The sequence below is a fragment of the Stenella coeruleoalba genome (genome assembly GCF_951394435.1).
Source record: "Stenella coeruleoalba genome assembly, chromosome: 10".
NCBI lineage: Eukaryota > Metazoa > Chordata > Mammalia > Artiodactyla > Delphinidae > Stenella > Stenella coeruleoalba.
Window position 1 is genome coordinate 65,132,483 of NC_137156.1, and position 20,026 is coordinate 65,152,508.

The following is a 20,026-nucleotide window of genomic DNA, read 5'->3' on the forward strand; positions in this document are numbered from 1 at the left end:
AACTGTTCAAAACCTTCCAGCTCCCACCGAACTCAGAGTTAAAAGTCAAAATCCGTACAGTGGTTTGCCAAGGCTTCATGATCTGGTCCTATGACCTCATCTCCTAGTACTCTCCCCTCACTCATGTTTTATTCGACCCACCTGGGCTTTAGTGGTACGCTTTGACTATCAGATGGTGGCCACATCATGCCCTTTACATATGCTCCTCATTACCCAGATATCCATCTAGCTCACTCCCTCCTATCTTCACATGTCTTTGCTCAATGGTTCTCTTATCAGTGAAATCCAGCTCACTGATATAAATCACTCCCCCTACTCCACAATTTTGAAATAAGCATAAAATTACCTACCAAATTAAAATTTTATCAATGCTCCTATACTGGCCAATAAATTATTATAAAGCTAAGTGATATCTAAATGAAATATAAGTATAGTAACAAGCATTGGCTTCCTTTAGCCACTTCTCAGAAGTCAGCTGAAAAGCATTTGGAACAAGTACAGCTCAACAGACCTATTAACAGCACTCTGGTAAGTTTTCTAGGAACATTTAAACATGAGTTGGAGAAAAAAAGTTCCTTTGCCAATTAATTAACTATTCCAGGTAAAGACTGCAATGGTGAGTAAAAAAAATTAAAAACCTTATATTCTTTAAGTCTTGACAAGAAAATGTTACAATAAGAAGTGAGGGCACAAACTATAGTTAAGAAAGTGAACTAACAAGGCCCCTTGAGAAGGCAGCACATGAGCCAGCCATTATAGTTTATTTGATACATAAACAAAAGGCTAGCAAACAAGCTAACATGTCTTATAACGTGTTACTATAAAATTCATCTCAATCCTATACTTTATGTAGTTTGTCATAAATTTGAGTTTCCACCGAAGTGTTTCAAAGGCAAGCTGAGTTCCTGTAATAGTTCCTATGATACTGAAAAGTTTGTTTTAATAGTGTCATGAATACCTAAAGCCTCGAAATAAGAAATGTTCTCTAGAAAGTATTTACTTAAATATTACTAATTAAAAAAAAATGTTAGTTCATGTAAAGTGGTCAATTATGGTTCAAAAAAGGTTGATAAGCAAGCTGACTTGATTTGGTTCTAATTAACTCAACTTGTATGAAAACTGTGAATATATTCTTAAAAATTTGAAGATATCTAAAGACATATTTCTTCCTCAAAAAATATATTTATAAGTAAAATAAAGTCACTCAAATAGATTAACTTCAAAACAACACATAACCAGACATTATATGTCTCCTGATGAAGAACACACACCTATGCAAGTCTTGTTCCTTCCCTAAACTGAAATAGATTCTGATCAACTCCAGAGAATGGAGAAACATGTTCAAATACACCACAGTGATGCCATAAAAAATTCCACACTGTGGTAAACTCTGCAGGACAAACAACCTGGTTTCTTAAGTAATACACTGTAAGGCGGGGTGGGCTTCCCCACAGGGAGAACCTATAAACTGAAAAATACTTAAGAAACATATCAACTAATCACAAGATGTGTTTAAATTCTAATTCCAACAAATACCAATCTTATCAATCAATCAAATATATCATATGACAACAATGACTTGATATTTGACATTAAGGAATTCTGTTAATTTTTTTAGGTTTGACAGTGGTATTGTGCTTATTTTTTTTTAATGAGTCCTTATCTTTCAGAAATACATACTGAAATATTTATTATTGAAATATTGAAATGATATGTTTGGGATTTGCTTCCAAAAATATGGTAGGGCTAGAAGTGGATGTGGATACAGATGAAAGAAGACTGGTCTGACATGAAAAACCCACAACCGAGAGTCTCTCCACTTGAAAATAGTGAAATGAACACTTAAACAGCTCTACCATAGGTTTAAGAAGATGAAGTACATGAAAGGTTATCCTTATTCCTAAATGCCCCCTATGCAGGCATAATTTTCATTAAACAATAACCACCATTCTCACTGACGTTTGTTCTTGTTTATAATATTCTTTATGCATATTTAGATACTGAAACACTGTATGAGTTATGATATATACTTCATTTTAGACATAACATAACTTCATCCATAATAGAATGGCATAGGTATTTTAAAATAAATAAATAAAATAAAACTAACCAGTCATAAAATACCCAGAAGAAAAATTCATTTCTTAAAGGAAACAAATCTAAATTAGCAGTCTAATACCATACTGAAGGACTCTTTTGGCAAACACAGCAAACATATCAGTTTAAGATAAATAAAGCCTGTGACTTCACTGAACTCCATAACTTAATAAATAAGGAAGTCAGTAAGAGAATACTCAAAAGAAGTGAGTTCAATGACTGAAACAAATCAACAAAATTGTCGCTATTCAGAAAGCGAAACTATATATAAATAACTCTGGCTTGCACTGACAAAACTCTTTATACCAGATGTAAGGACATATCAACATTACCTGTCTGGGTAAAACCCCCAATGCACTAACACCTGCTTGTCTTTTCTCATCACAGGTCTCAACCACTCTTCTGAAAGGGAAAAAGAAAAGCTTTAGTCAATCTAACAAAACAAATGCATAAACTATTACTTAGACTTAACTTTTACCTAGAGTTTTTGGTTTGCTAGTAAGCTCCTCCCCAAAATCCTTCCTCCTAATTGAATGTTATCTGCCATACTAAGGGGAAGTTTTTCAGCTGTGTATTCAGACTTACTAGATTCTAGGCCTATTATCCACCGCTCTTGACAAAGCCAACTGTCTACTTCAGTATTTAAAATATTCTCCCCTCCCATCCACCTGCCTATTTGTCTCCAGATCCATCCAAATCAGTATCACTATATTCTTTACTGCCTCATTTCCCATACAGAACCTCTCCTCCCTTTTTCTGTGAAGCTCTGCAATTACTACACATCGTTCAAGGTGTAAGTCATGCTTCATCTCCTTGATGAAAGTTTTACCAACTATTCTTTTTCCTCCAGATCCACTTTCTCTGGTGTCCTATAGCACTTTATAGTGCTACATCAAAGGTTTTAACAGTAATACTATTTTTATTATTCTTTAATGACTTCCTATCTGTTAATATAGTCCTCCCAACAAGAGTGTAAACAATATGATCACATAACGTAGATATTTTGATTTCAAGTTTCCTTACCAAAGATAGGTGCAAATTTATATAATCACATGATTCTTGTTGATTTAATCACAGTTGAATCACATCTCCATTTCAGTACTTGGGATGATTCCTTTGGTAGTCTAAATTTAGCTTAGAAAACTTGTTTCTAGTACTAAAAGGGAAATGATGAGGTAAGCCCCTTGAACCTCACATAATAGCAAAATAGAAAAACTAAGTGAAATCAGCCAAGTAAAATTGGCTTCTCATTGCCAATTTCAACATGAAATAGCCCCACCTTCACTGGCTAAAGCCATGAAGGCCACATGCCTATGCCCTTTTTTAAGTATCCAACTGCTCACCTTACTATCTTGAAAGAAATCAGGCCCTGTTCCTTAACCTGATATCCCAAGATGGCCAAGGAAAAAGTGAAAAGGCCACTGGGCCTTTCAGAACTCGCTCTGTATAAATAAAATATACTGAGACTCTCTAGTAAGAGCTGTCTTTTACATAGAATACAAAATCTATCTCAAAGGTTGTGCAGCTTTAGGAGGTAAAGAAAAAAGAATATCTATCCTTTCTACAGCTGACTTTTATAAAGACTGTGACATTGACTGTCTTTGAAAATTTTCCCAGTAGCAGAAATAACTAAAAGTTAGAGATGTGAATTCACACTATTCCCGGAAATGACAATAAGTTACACAGAATCAGTATAAAAAAACTCAATTTTACAAGTAAAATTTAGTCCAAACTCAGAATATATAAACAGCTCTTGCAACTAACAATAAAAAGACAAATAATCCAACAAAAAATAGGCAAAGGACCTGAATAGACATTTCTCCAAAGAAGATATACAAATGTCCAAAAAGCACATGCAAAGATACTTGGAATTCATTAACAATTAGAGAAATGCAAATCAAAATCACAAAGAGATACTGACACTCACTAGAAAGGCTAATATTAAAAACCAGGAAATAAAAAGTGTTGATGAGGATGTAGCAAAATTGGTATCTTCATACAATGCTGATGGGACTGTAAAATGGTACAACCACTTTGGGAAACAGGCTGGCAGTATCTCAAAATGTTTAACATAGAGTTGCCAGTATGACTCAGCAATTCATTGTCTAGGTATAAACATAAGAGAATTGGAAACATAAGTCCACACAATAACTTGTACATAAACATAATGTCATTATTATTATAAATAAATGTCCATCAACTTTCCATTGGCTAAACAAAAGGTAGTATATTCATACAATGGAATGTTATTTGACCATAAAAGGAAATAACACACAGGAAGTGATGTCACCAAAGTGGCAAACAGGAAGGCTCAGACTTTGTTCCACCAGAGACGACTTAACAATATGCTATCCAGAAAGCCCGGAAACCAATTAAGAAGTCGCACTACCCCAGGGAAGCTCAAAGTCGAGAACAGCTGCATTGAAACAGTAAGAAAAGTCATTTCATATCAACCACAATTACAATTCCCCCAAGCCAGCAGAGCTCAGAAGGATCACGAGGAAAAGCTCAGCTCTCAGCTTCTCCCTTGGGCTGAAGAGAAGAACGGATGTGTGTTCAACGTTCCTACTTTTCAGGGGGCTGCCAAGGGACTAATCTGTCTCACCTGACTTGGAACACTAATGGAATTGGCATATTTTGGATGTGCGGTAGTCACAGAGAAGAAAAAAGAGCTCAGAGGTTTACTGTAGCACCAGAGAAACACAGTGCCACAGATGGCTGGCTCAGCTTGCTGTGATGAGGAGAAAGCACACGGAACCCAACTTCTTCCTTGGCAGGGAAAAATTAGAGGGAATAAACATCCAGTGTTCTGGCTTTTAGGTGGGCTGCCCAAGGGACAGGTTTCTGTCTTAACTAACTCAGAGTGCTGATGGGGAACCAGCATACTCTGGAAGCCTGGGCACCCCAGAGATCAAAGAGGGTTCACTCAGTGGCTTGCTGCAGCAACAGCAAACTTGTGGTACAGCAGACAGACACTAGAGAGAGCAAGAGATTATAAGATCCTGAAAGAAGAGCCAGCAAACCTCTCTAACTGAGAAATTACATACTCAAGCCCAGAAACTGTTTGAGGGATGCCAGGATCTCAAGTTGAGCTGACTGGTGAAGGTCTTCCCCTGTACAAAGCCAGACCATAAAAACTGGGAGATGTGGCTGTTTTTTCAAACGCACAAAACAAACAAAGCAGAAGGGACTTCCATGGTGGTGCAGTGGTTAAGAATCCACCTGCCAATGCAGGGAACATGGGTTCGAGCCCTGGTCCGGGAAGATCCCACATGCCATGGAGTAGCTAAGCCCGTGTGCTACAACTATTGAGGCTGCGCTCTAGAGCCCTCGAGCCACAACTACTGAGCCCGCGTGCCACAAACACTGAAGCTCGTGCACCTACAGCCGTGCTCCGCAACAAGAGAAGCCACCACAACGAGAAGCCCATGCACTGCAACGAAGACCCAATGCAGCCAACAAACAAATATATAAACACAGCAGAAAATAACAAGACACAGAAAGAGAAAGGGAAAATGGCCCAATCCAAGGAATAAAATGAATCTCAAAAGCCAACCCTAAAAAAACAAAGATCTATGGATTACCTGACAAATTCAAAATAACCGTTTTAAAGAGCCTCAAGGTACTACAAGAGAACACAGTTAAACAACTAAACAAAATTAGGAAAACAATATATGAACAATATTAAGAACATCAACAAAGAGACTGAAACTATAAAAAAGAACCAAACAGAAATTCTGGAGTTGAAGAATATAATAACAAAACTGAAAAATTCTCTAGAGGGGTTCAACATCAGACCTGGCCAATCAGAAGAAATAAACAGCAAACTCAAACACTGGCCATTTGAAGATACAAGTATATGTATAACTTAATCACTTTTCTGTATACCTGAAACTAACACAACATTGTTAATCACCTATACTCCAATATAAAGGAAAAATTTTTAAAACCTGGCCATTTAAAACTATCAAGTCAGATGAACAAGAAAAAAGAATTGCAAACAGATAAGAAAACCGAAGGGACTTATCTGTCCATCTAAATAATTTATTTTGAACAAAATTTAGTCTGTTTTCCTCTTCTAAACAGTATGTCAATTTTTAAGAATTCTCTTCATTTATTTTCTTCTCTGAGGAACTACATATTCCTTCTGCTAAAACCAGTAATTCAACCTATGTTCTTAAACCAAGCCCTTTATCCCTACCAGGTCTCAACTCAACTATGCGCTTCAATTTACTTTTGCTCTGCCCAGAAATAAATACACTGTAAAGCCACCACTGAAAGACAAAACCCAAACCGTCTGGTGGGTGCCATCCTCCACTTTCTTTTCTCTGCCATAAATCCTGGGAAACCAGTGATATTCCACCAACTCTACAACTTGCTCTCATTTCCAAGTTACTGAAATTTCATTCCCAAATTATTTCCTGACTGACCAAATGCCCTGTCTTAGGCTTCACTTTGATTTCTTTGTAGAAAAATTCCACTGCCTACCTCATTTGTTCGGAAATGCTTTCCTTTCCTTATTTTCCCTTGACTGTTAAGATATGGACCATCCTGGTTTGCCACCTATCTCCTTTACTCTCCTGATATATGAATTTATCCCATCCAATGATTAACGTACCCCCTCACTCAGCAATTTAATTCAGAGCTTCCCAATGGGTCCTGTTCTCTAACCAGTCTCCAAGTATCTGATATCCCAGAAATCAGCTCCCAGGAAAATTTTCCTACTACAGCCATAGTTGCAAGCTTCTCTTCACCAAAATCATCAAAATTTGTCTACCCTCTCCCTCATTCACCAAATAAAAACAAGCCTCTTTAAACCAGACACAGGTCCTCTCACCTACCCACTTATTTCCCACTATCTAAGACACACAGCCAAACTTTGCCATTTGCTTTTCCTCAAATTTCATAATTTATTGCCTCTATGCTTTTGCTTAATTTATACCCCCTTCTAGCATGCCATACTCAAAATATTACTAATATTTTAAATGTCACCTTTTATTTTAAACTTAACTAATCTTCATAAAAGGTATACTGCATTTGCAAGGGTTTTACAACATGGTTTGTAATGTGTTGTGGCTGGTATTGTTATCATCCGCACACTTATCTAAAACAGTACCTGTACGGAGCCCAACAGAGAGCTTCATCGAGAGTCAACATTTACCTGACAGCCAGTTATTCTAAGGTAAATCCTATAGTGTGAAGAATCACATTTTACATTAAAAAATAACTTCCAATGTATTAAAATTAAAATTTAAATTCTATCTCCTAATAACTCTACTACTGATAGCAATACCAAGCAAGCATTAGTATATAGTAATCAAGGCTGTACTAAACAAAGGAGAAAAACAAAACCAGCATGAATAAGGAATCATTAAGTATCTAGATGTAACAATTACAGTTCACATCTTTTGTTAAAAGGCAATTTTTTTTTCCAAAAAGTTCACAACCTACATGTTTTATACCAGCCTTATTAGTGAAAAAGAGTCAGCCAGCAACAGAAGGCTATCATAAACAGCTATTCACCACCTCCATCTAGTGGAAACCGATTGCTATTACCTAACAGGATAAAATCTGAGAAACTATCAATTAAACACTGAAGGCAGAGTGAAGTTTCACACTTTGTAAAAGCATCATAATCATAGAGCTAAAATTATGACTGTTACAAATAAAATCAAGCTTTCAGCATCAAAACTGATGATGAAATGACTTAAATGTCACAGATAAAACTATACAACTCTTAGAAGAAAAGACAGTTATAAAACTTTATGACACTGGATTAGCCAATAGTTTCTTAGGTTTGACACCAAACACACAAGCAAGCAACCAACCAACCAACCAACCTAACCTCTTACAACTGTTTGTAATATCTGTTGGATCTGTAGTGATGTCCCCCTTCCATTCCTGACATTATTCTTTCTCTTTTTCTCGTTTATTTGCAGCACGACTTTAACAGCCTTATTAGTTTTTTCTAAGAACCATTTCTGAGATTGCTGATCACCTTGCTATTGTATATTTTCTACTCCATAAACTTTTGCACTTATCTTTACTATTTATTTCCTTCTTCCTTTAGGTTTAACTTGCTGTTGTTTTCTAATTTATTGAGATAAATTTCTTATGGACCATTGATTTTTCAGTCTTTCTTTTTTCCTAATATATGCATTTAAAGATATAAATTTCCCTCTGGGCACAGCTTCAGCTGCATCCTACAAAATTTAATGTTCTCGCACTTTATTATTCACTTCATAATTATTCAGCTCCAAAGATATTCTATTTCTATTGTAATTTCTTCTTTGACCTAAGGATTATATGGCAATATATTTCTTAATTTTCAAGCATCAGGGATTATCTCGTAATCTTTTTGTTACTGACTTCTAGCAAAACTGCACTGGTCAGGAAAAAACACTCAGCATCAGGTAATTAGCCATTCAAATCTGATGTTATTTGGCTTCTTATATAGATGTCCTACACAGATATGCTGTGTTTACAAGAAGACTTGATCCCTATAAGAGATCTATTTCTCCATCTAAATTAATTAACCTTGTTAGTTAATTCATAGTTTGTTTCCCAACTTTCAAACCCTTGAAAGAACCGTTAGCACAAATCAGTTTCCATAGATCTAATGAACTCTGGCCAATGACAAAATCAACTTTTATGATAGCACAGTTGGAGATTCTGATCTGAACCATTATAAATTCACCAAACTAAAATATTGCTGAGGGCTTCCCTAGTGGCGCAGTGGTTAAGAATCTGCCTGCCCGGCTTTCCCTGGTGGCGCAGTGGTTGAGAGTCTGCCTGCCGATGCAGGGGACGCGGGTTCGTGTCCTGGTCCGGGAAGATCCCACATGCCGCGGAGCAGCTGGGCCTGTGAGCCATGGCCGCTAGGCCTGCGCGTCCGGAGCCTGTGCTCCGCAACGGGAGAGGCCACAAAAGTGAGAGGCCCGCATACAGAAAAAAATAAATAAATAAATAAGGACTCTGCCTGCCAATGCAGTGGACATGGTCTCAAACCCTGGTCCGGGAAGATCCCACATGCCACGGAGCAACTAAGCCCATGCATCACAACTGCTAAGCCTGTGCTCTAGAGCCCACGAGCCACAACTACTGAAGCCCACGCATCTAGAGCCTGTGCTCCGCAACAAGAGTAGCCACCGCAATGAGAAGCCCACACACCTCAACGAAGAGTAGCTCTCCCTCCCCGCAACTAGAGAAAGCCCACGTACAGCAACGAAGACCCAACACAGCCAAAAATAAATTAATTAAAAAAAAAAAAGAACAACAATTCAATCCAAAGTAGGCAGCAGAAAGGAAATAAAAGATCAGAGTGGCAATCGATCAAATAGAAAAGAGCAAAGCATTAGAGAAATTCAATGAAACCAAGAGCTGGTTGCCTGAGACCAATAAAAAATAAATATTAATTAATTAATTAATTAAAAAAATATTGCTGAGGGGCCCTGTTTAGACAGTCAGTAAGCCAATCTTCCCAAGAGATGTTCTTCTGTCTTGCAATTTCTCTTAATTTTCAGAACACAAGAGATATGGCAAACATAAACATAGTTAACATATAATGTATAAGGCTTGCCTAGACTTAACACCCAGATAATGATTACCAACAAAGAAATAAGTCTAATGATCAGAAAACTGGACATCACAGAATTAGTTTGCTAAGCCTAACTCAGCAAAAAAATAAAAAACTACAAATTTAAATCATCTATGATATTTATTTAATATTTGAAAGTCTCTTATTTTTTTAAAGCTGGTTATATTATTTAAACCTCTGCTAATATAATTTAAAATCTAGTAAAGTATCAGTTTATCAGTTCATAACCAAAAACTAACTTACCATCCTCTTGTGAGGAAGGATATGGATAAATGTGGTGGGAAGCTTTTGACTTCTCATCAGTAAATGTCCCCTGGAAAGCAAATGAAGAAGTAATGTAAAAATAAAACATATGGCAAACAAACTATGAGACGTCTTGCCAGATGCAAACTGCCTAAGAATTATAAAGGCATTATTCTACTTTTTATATTTTTTTGAGAGCAGTATTTTAAAACTATAATATTTTCATTATTTTAGTCAAGGAAAGAGATGGTGATTAACAAGAAAAAACAAAAATAAATTATCCATAGACACAGTTTACATCGTTGAATAGGAAAATAATATAAATACCTCTTTGCTAATTTTCTTTGTTGCTTTTTTTTTAAAGACTTTTTTTGATGTGGACTTTTTTTTTAAATATTTATTGAATTTTTTACAATATTGCTTCTGTTTTTTGTTTTGGTTTTTTGGCCGCGAGGCATGTGGGATCTTAGCTCCTGGAACCAGTCATGGAACCCATACCCCCTGCACAGAAGGCAAGGTCTCAACCACTGGACCGCCAGGGAAGTCCCCAGCTAATTCTCTTTGTATCTCTCTCTCTTTCTCTGGCTAACCTTATCAGTAATTTGAATACCTCCAACTAATTCTGAAAGTTCCTCCAAAGTCATCACAAATTATCAATATTACTTGAAGTAAATCAATGCAAGTTTATAGCCATGAGACATAACCTAGGGCTACATACATACAGGATGGACATTTGACTTCACTCTAGCATGTATGTGTCCATTGTTTTAAGTCAATGTTAGAATGCTAAAGTCAAGTTCTAGCTAGGCCACAGCTATAATACTACATACAGTCTAGAACATGACTTGGAAGTCATTCAGACACAAAAGTGCTCATTCTAGAGACCAGAAGAATGATGAGAAGTCTTAAAATCAGGTGTAAGTAGCACATTAACATATTACCTAATTTTTGTTTTTGACAATGAATATTTACTAAATACGACAATTAGAAAAACATAATAATGTTATTTTCAGCTGCAGGAAAACTCTAAGCTTCTTATATTTAGGGCTATCTAAAGATTAAGAAAATAAATAAATAAATAAAGATGAAGTAGCTACCGAATAAGGAAAGGAATTTTTAATCACTAGAAGTGTTTGAGCACACTTTTAACAGTCAGAGGAGAGGCTGAAAAGGGAATGTCAACATCTAATGTGCGAGGCAACAGTCAGAAGAGCACACTGTTGAGGACTTTGGCCTCTGGAGTCCATCAGAGAGGCCTGGGTTTGCACCTTAGCTCCACCATATACTACTTAACATGACATGGGCAAGTATCTAGTTTTTTTGTGCTTCAGTGTCTTCTGTAAAATAGACTGGTAACAATAAAACCTATTTCACAAGAATTTTGTTAGGACTAAGTTAATAGACACAATGAGCTAACAACAGTGACAGGCACACTGTAAGTGCTCAATCAATGGAGTTATTAATGCATTTTAAATGCTTGAGCAAACACCTGATCATCAGTATTCAATAATGGTATTATTATTAGCTTTTAGGATCTCTTCCCTAACATTCTATGAAACTGGGAAGATCTTTATATCTCACTGGAGGTTATCCCTAGAAAGTAATCACTAAGTCAGATTTCTTAAGAAATATGACAGCAATAAATGTTCAGTATAAATTGTAGGAAAATACATAAACTTTTCCCAGGATGATTTGGTAGCAATAACAGTATATAATTTCAGCTTGAAATCAACAATCAGCTGGTTAACCTGTTCCACGTATGCCCTCTAACATTCCACCTGTAATTAAGCTATACTTGACAGTCACTCCAATAAAGAGATAGTCTAAAAGAGAAAAGGTTAAGTGATTTGTTCAAAGTCATATGCTAGTAAAAAAAAAAAAAAAGAAGTAGACTTCAGACTGCTTGAACTGAAGGCACAATCCTATTACCCTTCTCTTTGGTACAGATGTTATACGTAGGAAAAAGACTGTACTCAAGCTCCAATTTTAAGAAGTACTGGGTTGGCCAAAAAGTTCGTTCGGGTTTTTCCATACCATCTTACCAAAAACCCGAATGAACTTATTGGCCAACCCAATATTAGAAATATTTGCTTTGAGAACTTGGAAGATATTTTACTAAATGCTAAAACATAATTCAACCAGCAATTTCTCTTGCAGCAGAAAAAAGACAGATATTTCATGAGGCTTCTCAACTAATTCTAAGAATTGGTAAAACTGTCATTCAAATGATATTTCAAAGAATTATCTTCTGAGTATCCTCAGCTACTTTACCATGACAAAAGTTTGCTTACAGTTTAACCACATACGTAGTCACAGACCTACACATGCATAAATATGCAAGGTCTTCGCCTAAAATGAAGTTAGAGAAAGGAGGTGAAGATGACAGGATATAGCACTGGTACATGTAAACCAAGACAAGGTAAGCTTATGGGGAAAACAGAATTTTCCAGTCAGTTTTTCAAAGCTACAAATATAAATACAATACATATAATGGGGGGAGGCAGGTTTACTTGAGGTAATATTTGATCTCCTCCTACCAACAACTGTGTCACCAGCTCTCACTCTGTTTGACTTTATGGTGATGCACAGTATGCTGGTCTCTTTAACTCTACATAAACATATTTCATAGTAAGACTATGATGGGGCTTCCCTGGTGGCGCAGTTGTTGAGAGTCCGCCTGCCGATGCAGGGGACACGGGTTCATGCCCCGGTCCGGGAAGATCCCACATGCCACAGAGCGACTGGGCCCGGGAGCCATAGCCGCTGAGCCTGCGCATCCGGAGCCTGTGCTCCGCAACGGGAGAAGCCACAACAGTGGGAAGCCCGCATACCGCAAAAAAAAAAAAAAAAACAAAAAAAAAAACAAAAAAAAAGACTATGATGAATCCATACCAATGACTTTATTAAATGCTACTCTAGGATACATACATGTATCAAATCATCACACTCTACACCTTAAATTTACACAGTGTTATATGTCAATTATATCTCAATAATGGTAGCGGGAAAATGCTATTCTAGGCTAAGAACTGGAGGTGAGTGGAGAGAGAAGAAAACTTGGTACTATAAGAACAAAAAGAGAGAAAACTTTCACTTAATGCATATATGTACAGATATCAAAAGGTATTATAGCTGAGATTCACAAGAATTTTATACTACACAATGCTTCTGAAGTGATCGTGTATATTACCTGATGTCGTTTGATTATATCTTTCAATTTATTAGCCAACTTCAGATCAATGTCTGGAATGAGGTAGATGTTGGGTCTGGTCAGACAATTGCTCTGAGGATAAAAGAACAGATTTTGAAATTCTTTTGGTTTTGAAATAATGTCACATTATTTATGCATTTACCCTAATGGCAAAAGTTGGCACTCAAAGCCATACTGCTTAAAATAGGAAGACGTACTTTGGTAGAGAATGTACAAGTCTTATTTCAATATAAAACCTAGGTGTTCAGCAGGCCACTTAATGCCATTCCCAGATCCCTTCTCTGCAGCTAGGTACACCTGCACAAAACACTGCTGAGACTCGTGACCTAGAGAAATTCATTATCTTTTTCATTAAGGTACCATCCTGATAAATTAATCCTCGTAGTCTTACTTATCTTAACAGTCTAAGGTAAGTAAGAACTTACCTTAACAGTCTAAGTCTAATGTAGCATTTTCACCTAACCTAGGAGGTGGAGGTTGGGGGAGAATACGTGGGGAGGGATGCCCATTTTGGCTCATCATCTAAGTTACTTAAAATATCAAAACTGTGGATTATAGCTCTTTTCCCCCATTTCTAATCTTATAAATAGCAATGATTAAAACATGCATATTAACTCCCCAAACTATCACCAAAAATCAACCAAAAAACAAAAACCACTCAGTTATTTCTCCAAGTTAATAGTCTGTGAGACAAGTTTCAGGCATTAAGTTAATGATAATACCTAGCAGAATTGCCAGCTGCCTCTCCCCAGGAAGGTTATTCAGTGATCACTAAAAATTACCTATCAATAAAAACACTAAGAAAGAAAAGAAGAAAATTAAGTGTTCTCTTCTCCACGTTATAATCTAGTTGGGGAAATAAGATTTATATTTATGGTACAACCATGAAACAAATCCAAAACAAAACAAAGAAAATGACTGTATACACAAGGGACTAGTAGAATGAGAGAATACTTATATTAAATATGAAAGATTCAAATAATGGATTAGATGAAATTAATAAAGAAAAATATCATAGATTATTTTACCAAAAGTTTAAGAAAAAATATTCTATAAATGACAAGCTTTAGTCATTCTTTGTAGCTCTAATCCCCAAAAACCCGTAAAAATAATAGATTTCAGAAAACTTTTCTTCCTTTGATCTTTTGGCAATCTAATAAAGCCAATCTTAGAAATGAAAGTATACTAAAAGAAAAAAATTTTAATAATCTAACTTTGAGTTACCTGCACCAATGTTTTTTCAATGTTCATAAACATTTCAACATTACGATCCATTCGGGATGGATTCTGTAGATCAAACCTCCGCCTGTAAGAGAAGAAAATCATCAGGTAATTTGTCTCCCACCTTAAACAAAAGTGAAAACTTGGTTTTAGTATCCAATGCAAATGAGTTGGAAAGATCTGGAAATTAAAATAGCACTCTACAAAATGTATGATAGGGCTTCTCTGGTGGCGCAGTGGTTGAGAGTCCACCTGCCAATGCAGGGGACACGGGTTTGTGCCCCGTTCCGGGAGGATCCTGCGTGCCGCGGAGCGGCTGGGCCCGTGAGCCATGGCCACTGAGCCTGCGCGTCCGGAGTCTGTGCCCCGCGGCGGGAGATGCCGCAGCGGTGAGAGGCCCGCATACCGTTAAAAAAAAAAAAAAAAAAAGTATGATATTCTCAGCAGTATAAGAAATCACAGTGTCAACACCTTCATAAAACATTAAATTTTATGACATTAAGATCTACTCCAGTCAAAATGATCTACCAATTCCAAGAAGTATCCCCTGTTTTCCTTAAACCTAAGATATTTTACATCATACAGTAATCCACAGATCCAAAGACAGTGAACTACTATACCACTCTTCAAGTATATGGAAAGTCTATCTACTTTACATATGCTTAAAAGTCATCTGTTCAAATTCAACAATGCCTGTAATTCTCTTAGAGCCTACTATTGTCCCAAATGTGGTAAAATTCGTCTATTTACCTTTATTTGAAACCCTTCCCCAATGTCTCTTTATCTAAGTACCCAAGCATAACATGGGGGTGTTGTCTTTGCCTATTCTTAGTCATTTCCATAGGGTTAAATCTTTACAAATCTGAATGCTCCTTTCCTCATTATTTTTTATTCAACATTTACTTTGCTTTTGTTCCATTTTAATTCCAGGGAGAGGAGTATAGCTTAGTGAATGAGTGTTGGCTGTGAAGTCAAACTGCTATGGGTTCTAATCCTGATCCCATCTTTATGTAGTCTTGAGTGATTTACTGATACAAGGATCAATTTCTTCATGAATACAATGGGCCCTAAGGGTTTTTGTGAAGGTTACATGAAGTATACATGTTAAGAACTTAGCAGAGTGCTTATGCTTAATCTATTAGCAAGTGATCAATAAATGTTCATCATGGTTATAATTTTTTTTTAAATCATTACTAGCATGCACTAACTAGGATTAAGCAGTTTGAGTCCAGAGCTCATGCTCTTAATCCTCAGGTCATCCTGTTTTATCCTGCAGATGCTCCCCACACCTCCAACATTTCTAACTCTGCAGCCTTTCTAGAATGTCACCACCCACTCAAGGGCTTGATACTATCACTTCCAGAATCAATCCTCCAGTCTCTTCCTCTATGAAGCTATTGCTGTCTTCCTTCATGTTACTAATACATCATGTGCGCCTGCTGTTACAGCCCCAGTCATTTTGCTGGTAAGACATTGCATTAGATGCCTTGAGGACAAGGACCAGGTTTTCTGACCTATACAGCCCTGTGGATAATGGAATGTGTGGCTTTATTCTGACCAAGGTCTAATATTTATTTATTATGACTTTTTCATTACTGTGCTAAGACTGAAACATTTCCTAAAGTAATGCCAATTAAGAAATTAAGCAAAGTGTCCACTAAAGCACAGATACAGGTAATTCAGAATAGAACTAGTTAGATTTTAAAATAACATTTATAGATAAGAGCGACCTCCATCCCAGATAACTATCTTCTTTTTTTTTTTTGTGATACGCGGGCCTCTCACTGTTGTGGCCTCTCCAGTTGCGGAGCACAGGCTCCGGATGGGAAGCCCAATAACTGTATCTTGATTTATCCTTGATACACAGAACTTTTCCTTAAATCTCACCTCCCCCCCCCTTTTTTTTTTATGTTTTTGAGTATCCTTCTTCCCTAACCTCTTTTGAGGAAGGGGTAGGTCAGAAATTCCAAGCAATCTGCATTAACTGGCAAGACAAAAGATTAGCAATCAACTGACCAGGACAACGCTATTACAGCTGACAGCCTTCCATTGGTTCTTTCAGCACAATAAAAGTAGAGACATTTAAGTGTCTCCCCTTTCTAAAGAAGGGGTCGCTCTTTCATGGGCTTCTGATAATACAGGACTAGATCCAAGAATGCATCACTTACAGAACTGCTTACTTAAAGAGTTTACTTATTATTCACAGAGAAACTGCTTCCTTAACAAATGATTCAGATACTGGAGCTGAAGAGAATGATCTCTATTAGAAATCTGAGAAATAGTTTGAAAGCAACCATTAAACAAATTAAAATAGGGCTGCGTGGATTTGTCTGCAAAAGGAGATTAAAAACTAAATGAATCTGTTAACAGAGAAAGAATCAAGAATTCATTCTGCCTTTCCAATTGCTGAAGAGTAAAGTTTCTCTTTAGAAAAGTATTCCAGCTAATAAATAAAGAAGGAATGAGAGAAAAACAGTCTCTAACAAGGAATAATCTGAATAACAGTAAGGATCTATACCTTCACATTAGAATATCTACATTCTAATCTTTTTCAAAATTAGAATACTGCCACCTGGTAAGTTTTACAACTTTAAAGATAAGATGACTCTAGGCATTGAACATCAACTGTCCATTACAAAAAGAGAAACAACCAGACATTATATGCCTCCAGATGGAGAAACACAACACTGCCTATGAAGTATTGTTGCTAAAAAAAAAATGAAACTGAATCAGACCACACCTCCAGATCTAATTATCATTTTACTAGAAATTAAGAAGACTATGGTAAATGATCTTCTTGGGGATGTATCAGCAAAATCTAGGACATAATACAATTCTACAAGACAACCTGTTTTTGTAAAAAATAATAATTATTTTTGAGGAAAACAAAGAGTGAGAAGGAAAATCAGAAATTTTTAAACAGAGATTTAAGAGTCATATGAACCAACTGCAACATATGAATCTTGTTTGGATACTGATTCAAACAAAATATAAAAAATGTTCATGAGATAATCAGGGAAATGAACACAGTAGATATTTAATAACATTGAAAACTTATTGATAATTTTCTTGGTTATGATAATGGTACTGTTATTATGCTTTTATAAAATCTAATTTTAGAAATAAATACACAGAGAAGGATGAAATTCTATAAAGCTGAAGATGCATGATTAGACATGGCAGCTCATTATATTATTCTCTCTTCTTTTATGTATAGTTTATATTTTCCATAATAATAAACTGAAATGGTTTCCCAAACAATGATTTGATAACATGACACACTGAAGTTTTCCTCAATCTGCAGTATGCTAGGTAAGCAAAAGTACATAAATGAATATTAAGAAAACTTGAAATAAAGAAATCAGGTAAATACAGTATAACCTTTAGTTGAAAGATTTTATTTGACTTATTCTGAAATTACCAAGGGTATTCAAATAAAGTTTACTTTTTATAATACAGAAAGATGCTCAAACCTGCCCAAAAGGGAAATGCAAATTAAACTAAAACTGTAAAACCTTTTTTTTGACTCTATCACAGACTGCCAAGATCAAAAGGTGAGGTAATACAAATAAATACAACTATTGGCCAGGGAAGAAGTACACTCTCAATACATTTTGGTAGGACAATAAATTAGTACAATTCTGTTTGAAGATGATTTGGCAATCGTATTATGTTTCTTGTTATTTCAACTTGAGTTGAAATAACAAGAAATAATACAATTATGATTCCACCTGACAATTTCAGAATGAAGCTAGCACTGGGCAGGCCTCATAGGAGGGCTCTAGAAAAGGGGGGAAAAAAATTGAAAGAGATATTATTACTCTAAGACCTATATAGAGAGACTACATATGAACACATTTTCTTTCTTTCTGACTTAAAACTTTGGGCCATCTAGGCTGTAAATATAAGCTCTCCATTGAGGGTTTATTAATTAATTAATAAGTCTTTTGCTTTATTTTCCTCTGGTAATCTGCTGGGCAATGTCTTGCAGCAGCCTTTCAATCTAAGACAATACCTACTGTCTGTCAAAAAGGCCTTATTAGCTGTATTGCTCTAAATTCGATACCTCTTGCTAATAGAGTTAGAGATGTTCTCTCCTCATCCTCAGACATGCATAAAAAAGTCTGAATAAAACTAATCAATAGTCCGCCTGCCGATGCAGGGGACACGGGTTCGTGCCCCGGTCTGGGAGGATCCCACATGCCGCGGAGCAGCTGGGCCCGTGACCCATGGCCGCTGAGCCTGCACGTCCGGAGCGTGTGCTCCACAGCGGGAGAGGCCACAGCAGTGAGAGGCCCACGTACCGCAAAAAAAAAAAAAAAAAAAACTAATCAATAATGAATCCTAGCGAATGAGTTTAACACCTGGGAAAGCGGTGTAAAGGGCCTCAGAAGCAAACTTCTAAAAGGCAAAACAAAAATGCACTGAGCTGGGGGCAAGGCAAATAGCAACAGTACAGCAAACAGTTGTATGGGAGGTGACCAAAGTTAGCCTCGAATGTAAGGGGCTTTGTTTAATGAGGTTAAGCTATAAAAGTCTGAAGACCATCACCAGCAAGAGGTCCAGTATGCAGTATCCCAAAAGAATGGCACACAGCCTAGATATAAGACACTGGAAATAAGTAGTCCCATATGGGAAGAAGAGGGAGGTCTACTATACAAAAGTAGACTAAAAAATTATATCCCACTAGTTATGTGACTTTGAGGATAAGGAAATTGGTTTGAACCCTTGCGCGGAGTGCACACACGCGTTCTCTCTCCCTCCCTCTCTCTCTCTCTCTCTATATATATATATGTGTGTGTGTGTAAATATATATATATATTTTTAATTAAAAAGCTAGATGACTAACAGAAAACAGTGTTTTAAACTATGCTATCAAAATGGATAATTCTTCACAAGTTAAAAGATCTAAACCACATTTTCATTTAAATGACAACCTAACTAACCAGCATTTCTCAACGTGTGGTCTTAGGATCATCTACAGTGCTTGTTGAAAATGCAGATTCTGTTTTCATGCCAAGCTCAGTAGATGACACTCTATGTTCATAAAGCCCAGTAATTTATATTTTTAACAAGGACTCCAAGTGATGCCTAAAAGTTGAAAGCCACTGCCACAGACTTTCTGTGGTAAAAACTGAAACAAAGGGCTTCCCTGGTGGCACAGTGGTTGAGAGTCTGCCTGTCAATGCAGGGGACACGGGTTCGTGCCCCGGTCCAGGAAGATCCCACATGCCGCGGAGCGGCTAGGCCCGTGAGCCATGGCCGCTGGGCCTGCGCGTCCGGAGCCTGTGCTCCGCAACTGGAGAGGCCACAACAGTGAGAGGCCCGCGTACCGCAAAAAAAAAAAAAAAAAAAAAAAAAAAAATTTTAATCTGAAGGAGACTTTGAAGAAGGAAATAAAAGTTGAACAATCAAGTCTTAAGGTAGAAAGTAAAGTATTATCATTCTAACTTAAACAAAAAGGTCTGACCTTGTCTGTAAGGAATAAATGTCAGTAGCAAATAATGTCGCAGGGAAAAATAAAAGGTTACTTCTCATATTAAGACAAATCCTAGGGACTTCCCTGGTGGTCCAGTGGGTAAGACTTCATGCTCCCAATGCAGGGGGCTTGGGTTCGATCCCTGGTCAGGTAACTAGATCTCACACGCATGCCGCAA

At 36.8% G+C, this 20,026-nt stretch overlaps 1 protein-coding gene across 3 annotated transcripts in view; it reads right to left on the reverse strand.

Moving 5' to 3' along the window:
* Positions 1-20,026, reverse strand: part of SMARCC1 (SWI/SNF related BAF chromatin remodeling complex subunit C1) — a gene marked incomplete at its 5' end in the record, with an annotated part of 203,228 nt that overhangs the window by 128,020 nt on the left and 55,182 nt on the right. For all 3 annotated transcript variants that reach the window (XM_079933951.1, XM_079933950.1, XM_079933949.1), the window contains 4 exons: positions 2,430-2,499; positions 9,938-10,007; positions 13,128-13,220; positions 14,373-14,454. In XM_079933951.1, coding sequence (XP_079790077.1) covers positions 2,430-2,499; positions 9,938-10,007; positions 13,128-13,220; positions 14,373-14,454 — 315 coding nt within the window. The remainder of the gene's footprint in view (positions 1-2,429; positions 2,500-9,937; positions 10,008-13,127; positions 13,221-14,372; positions 14,455-20,026) is intronic.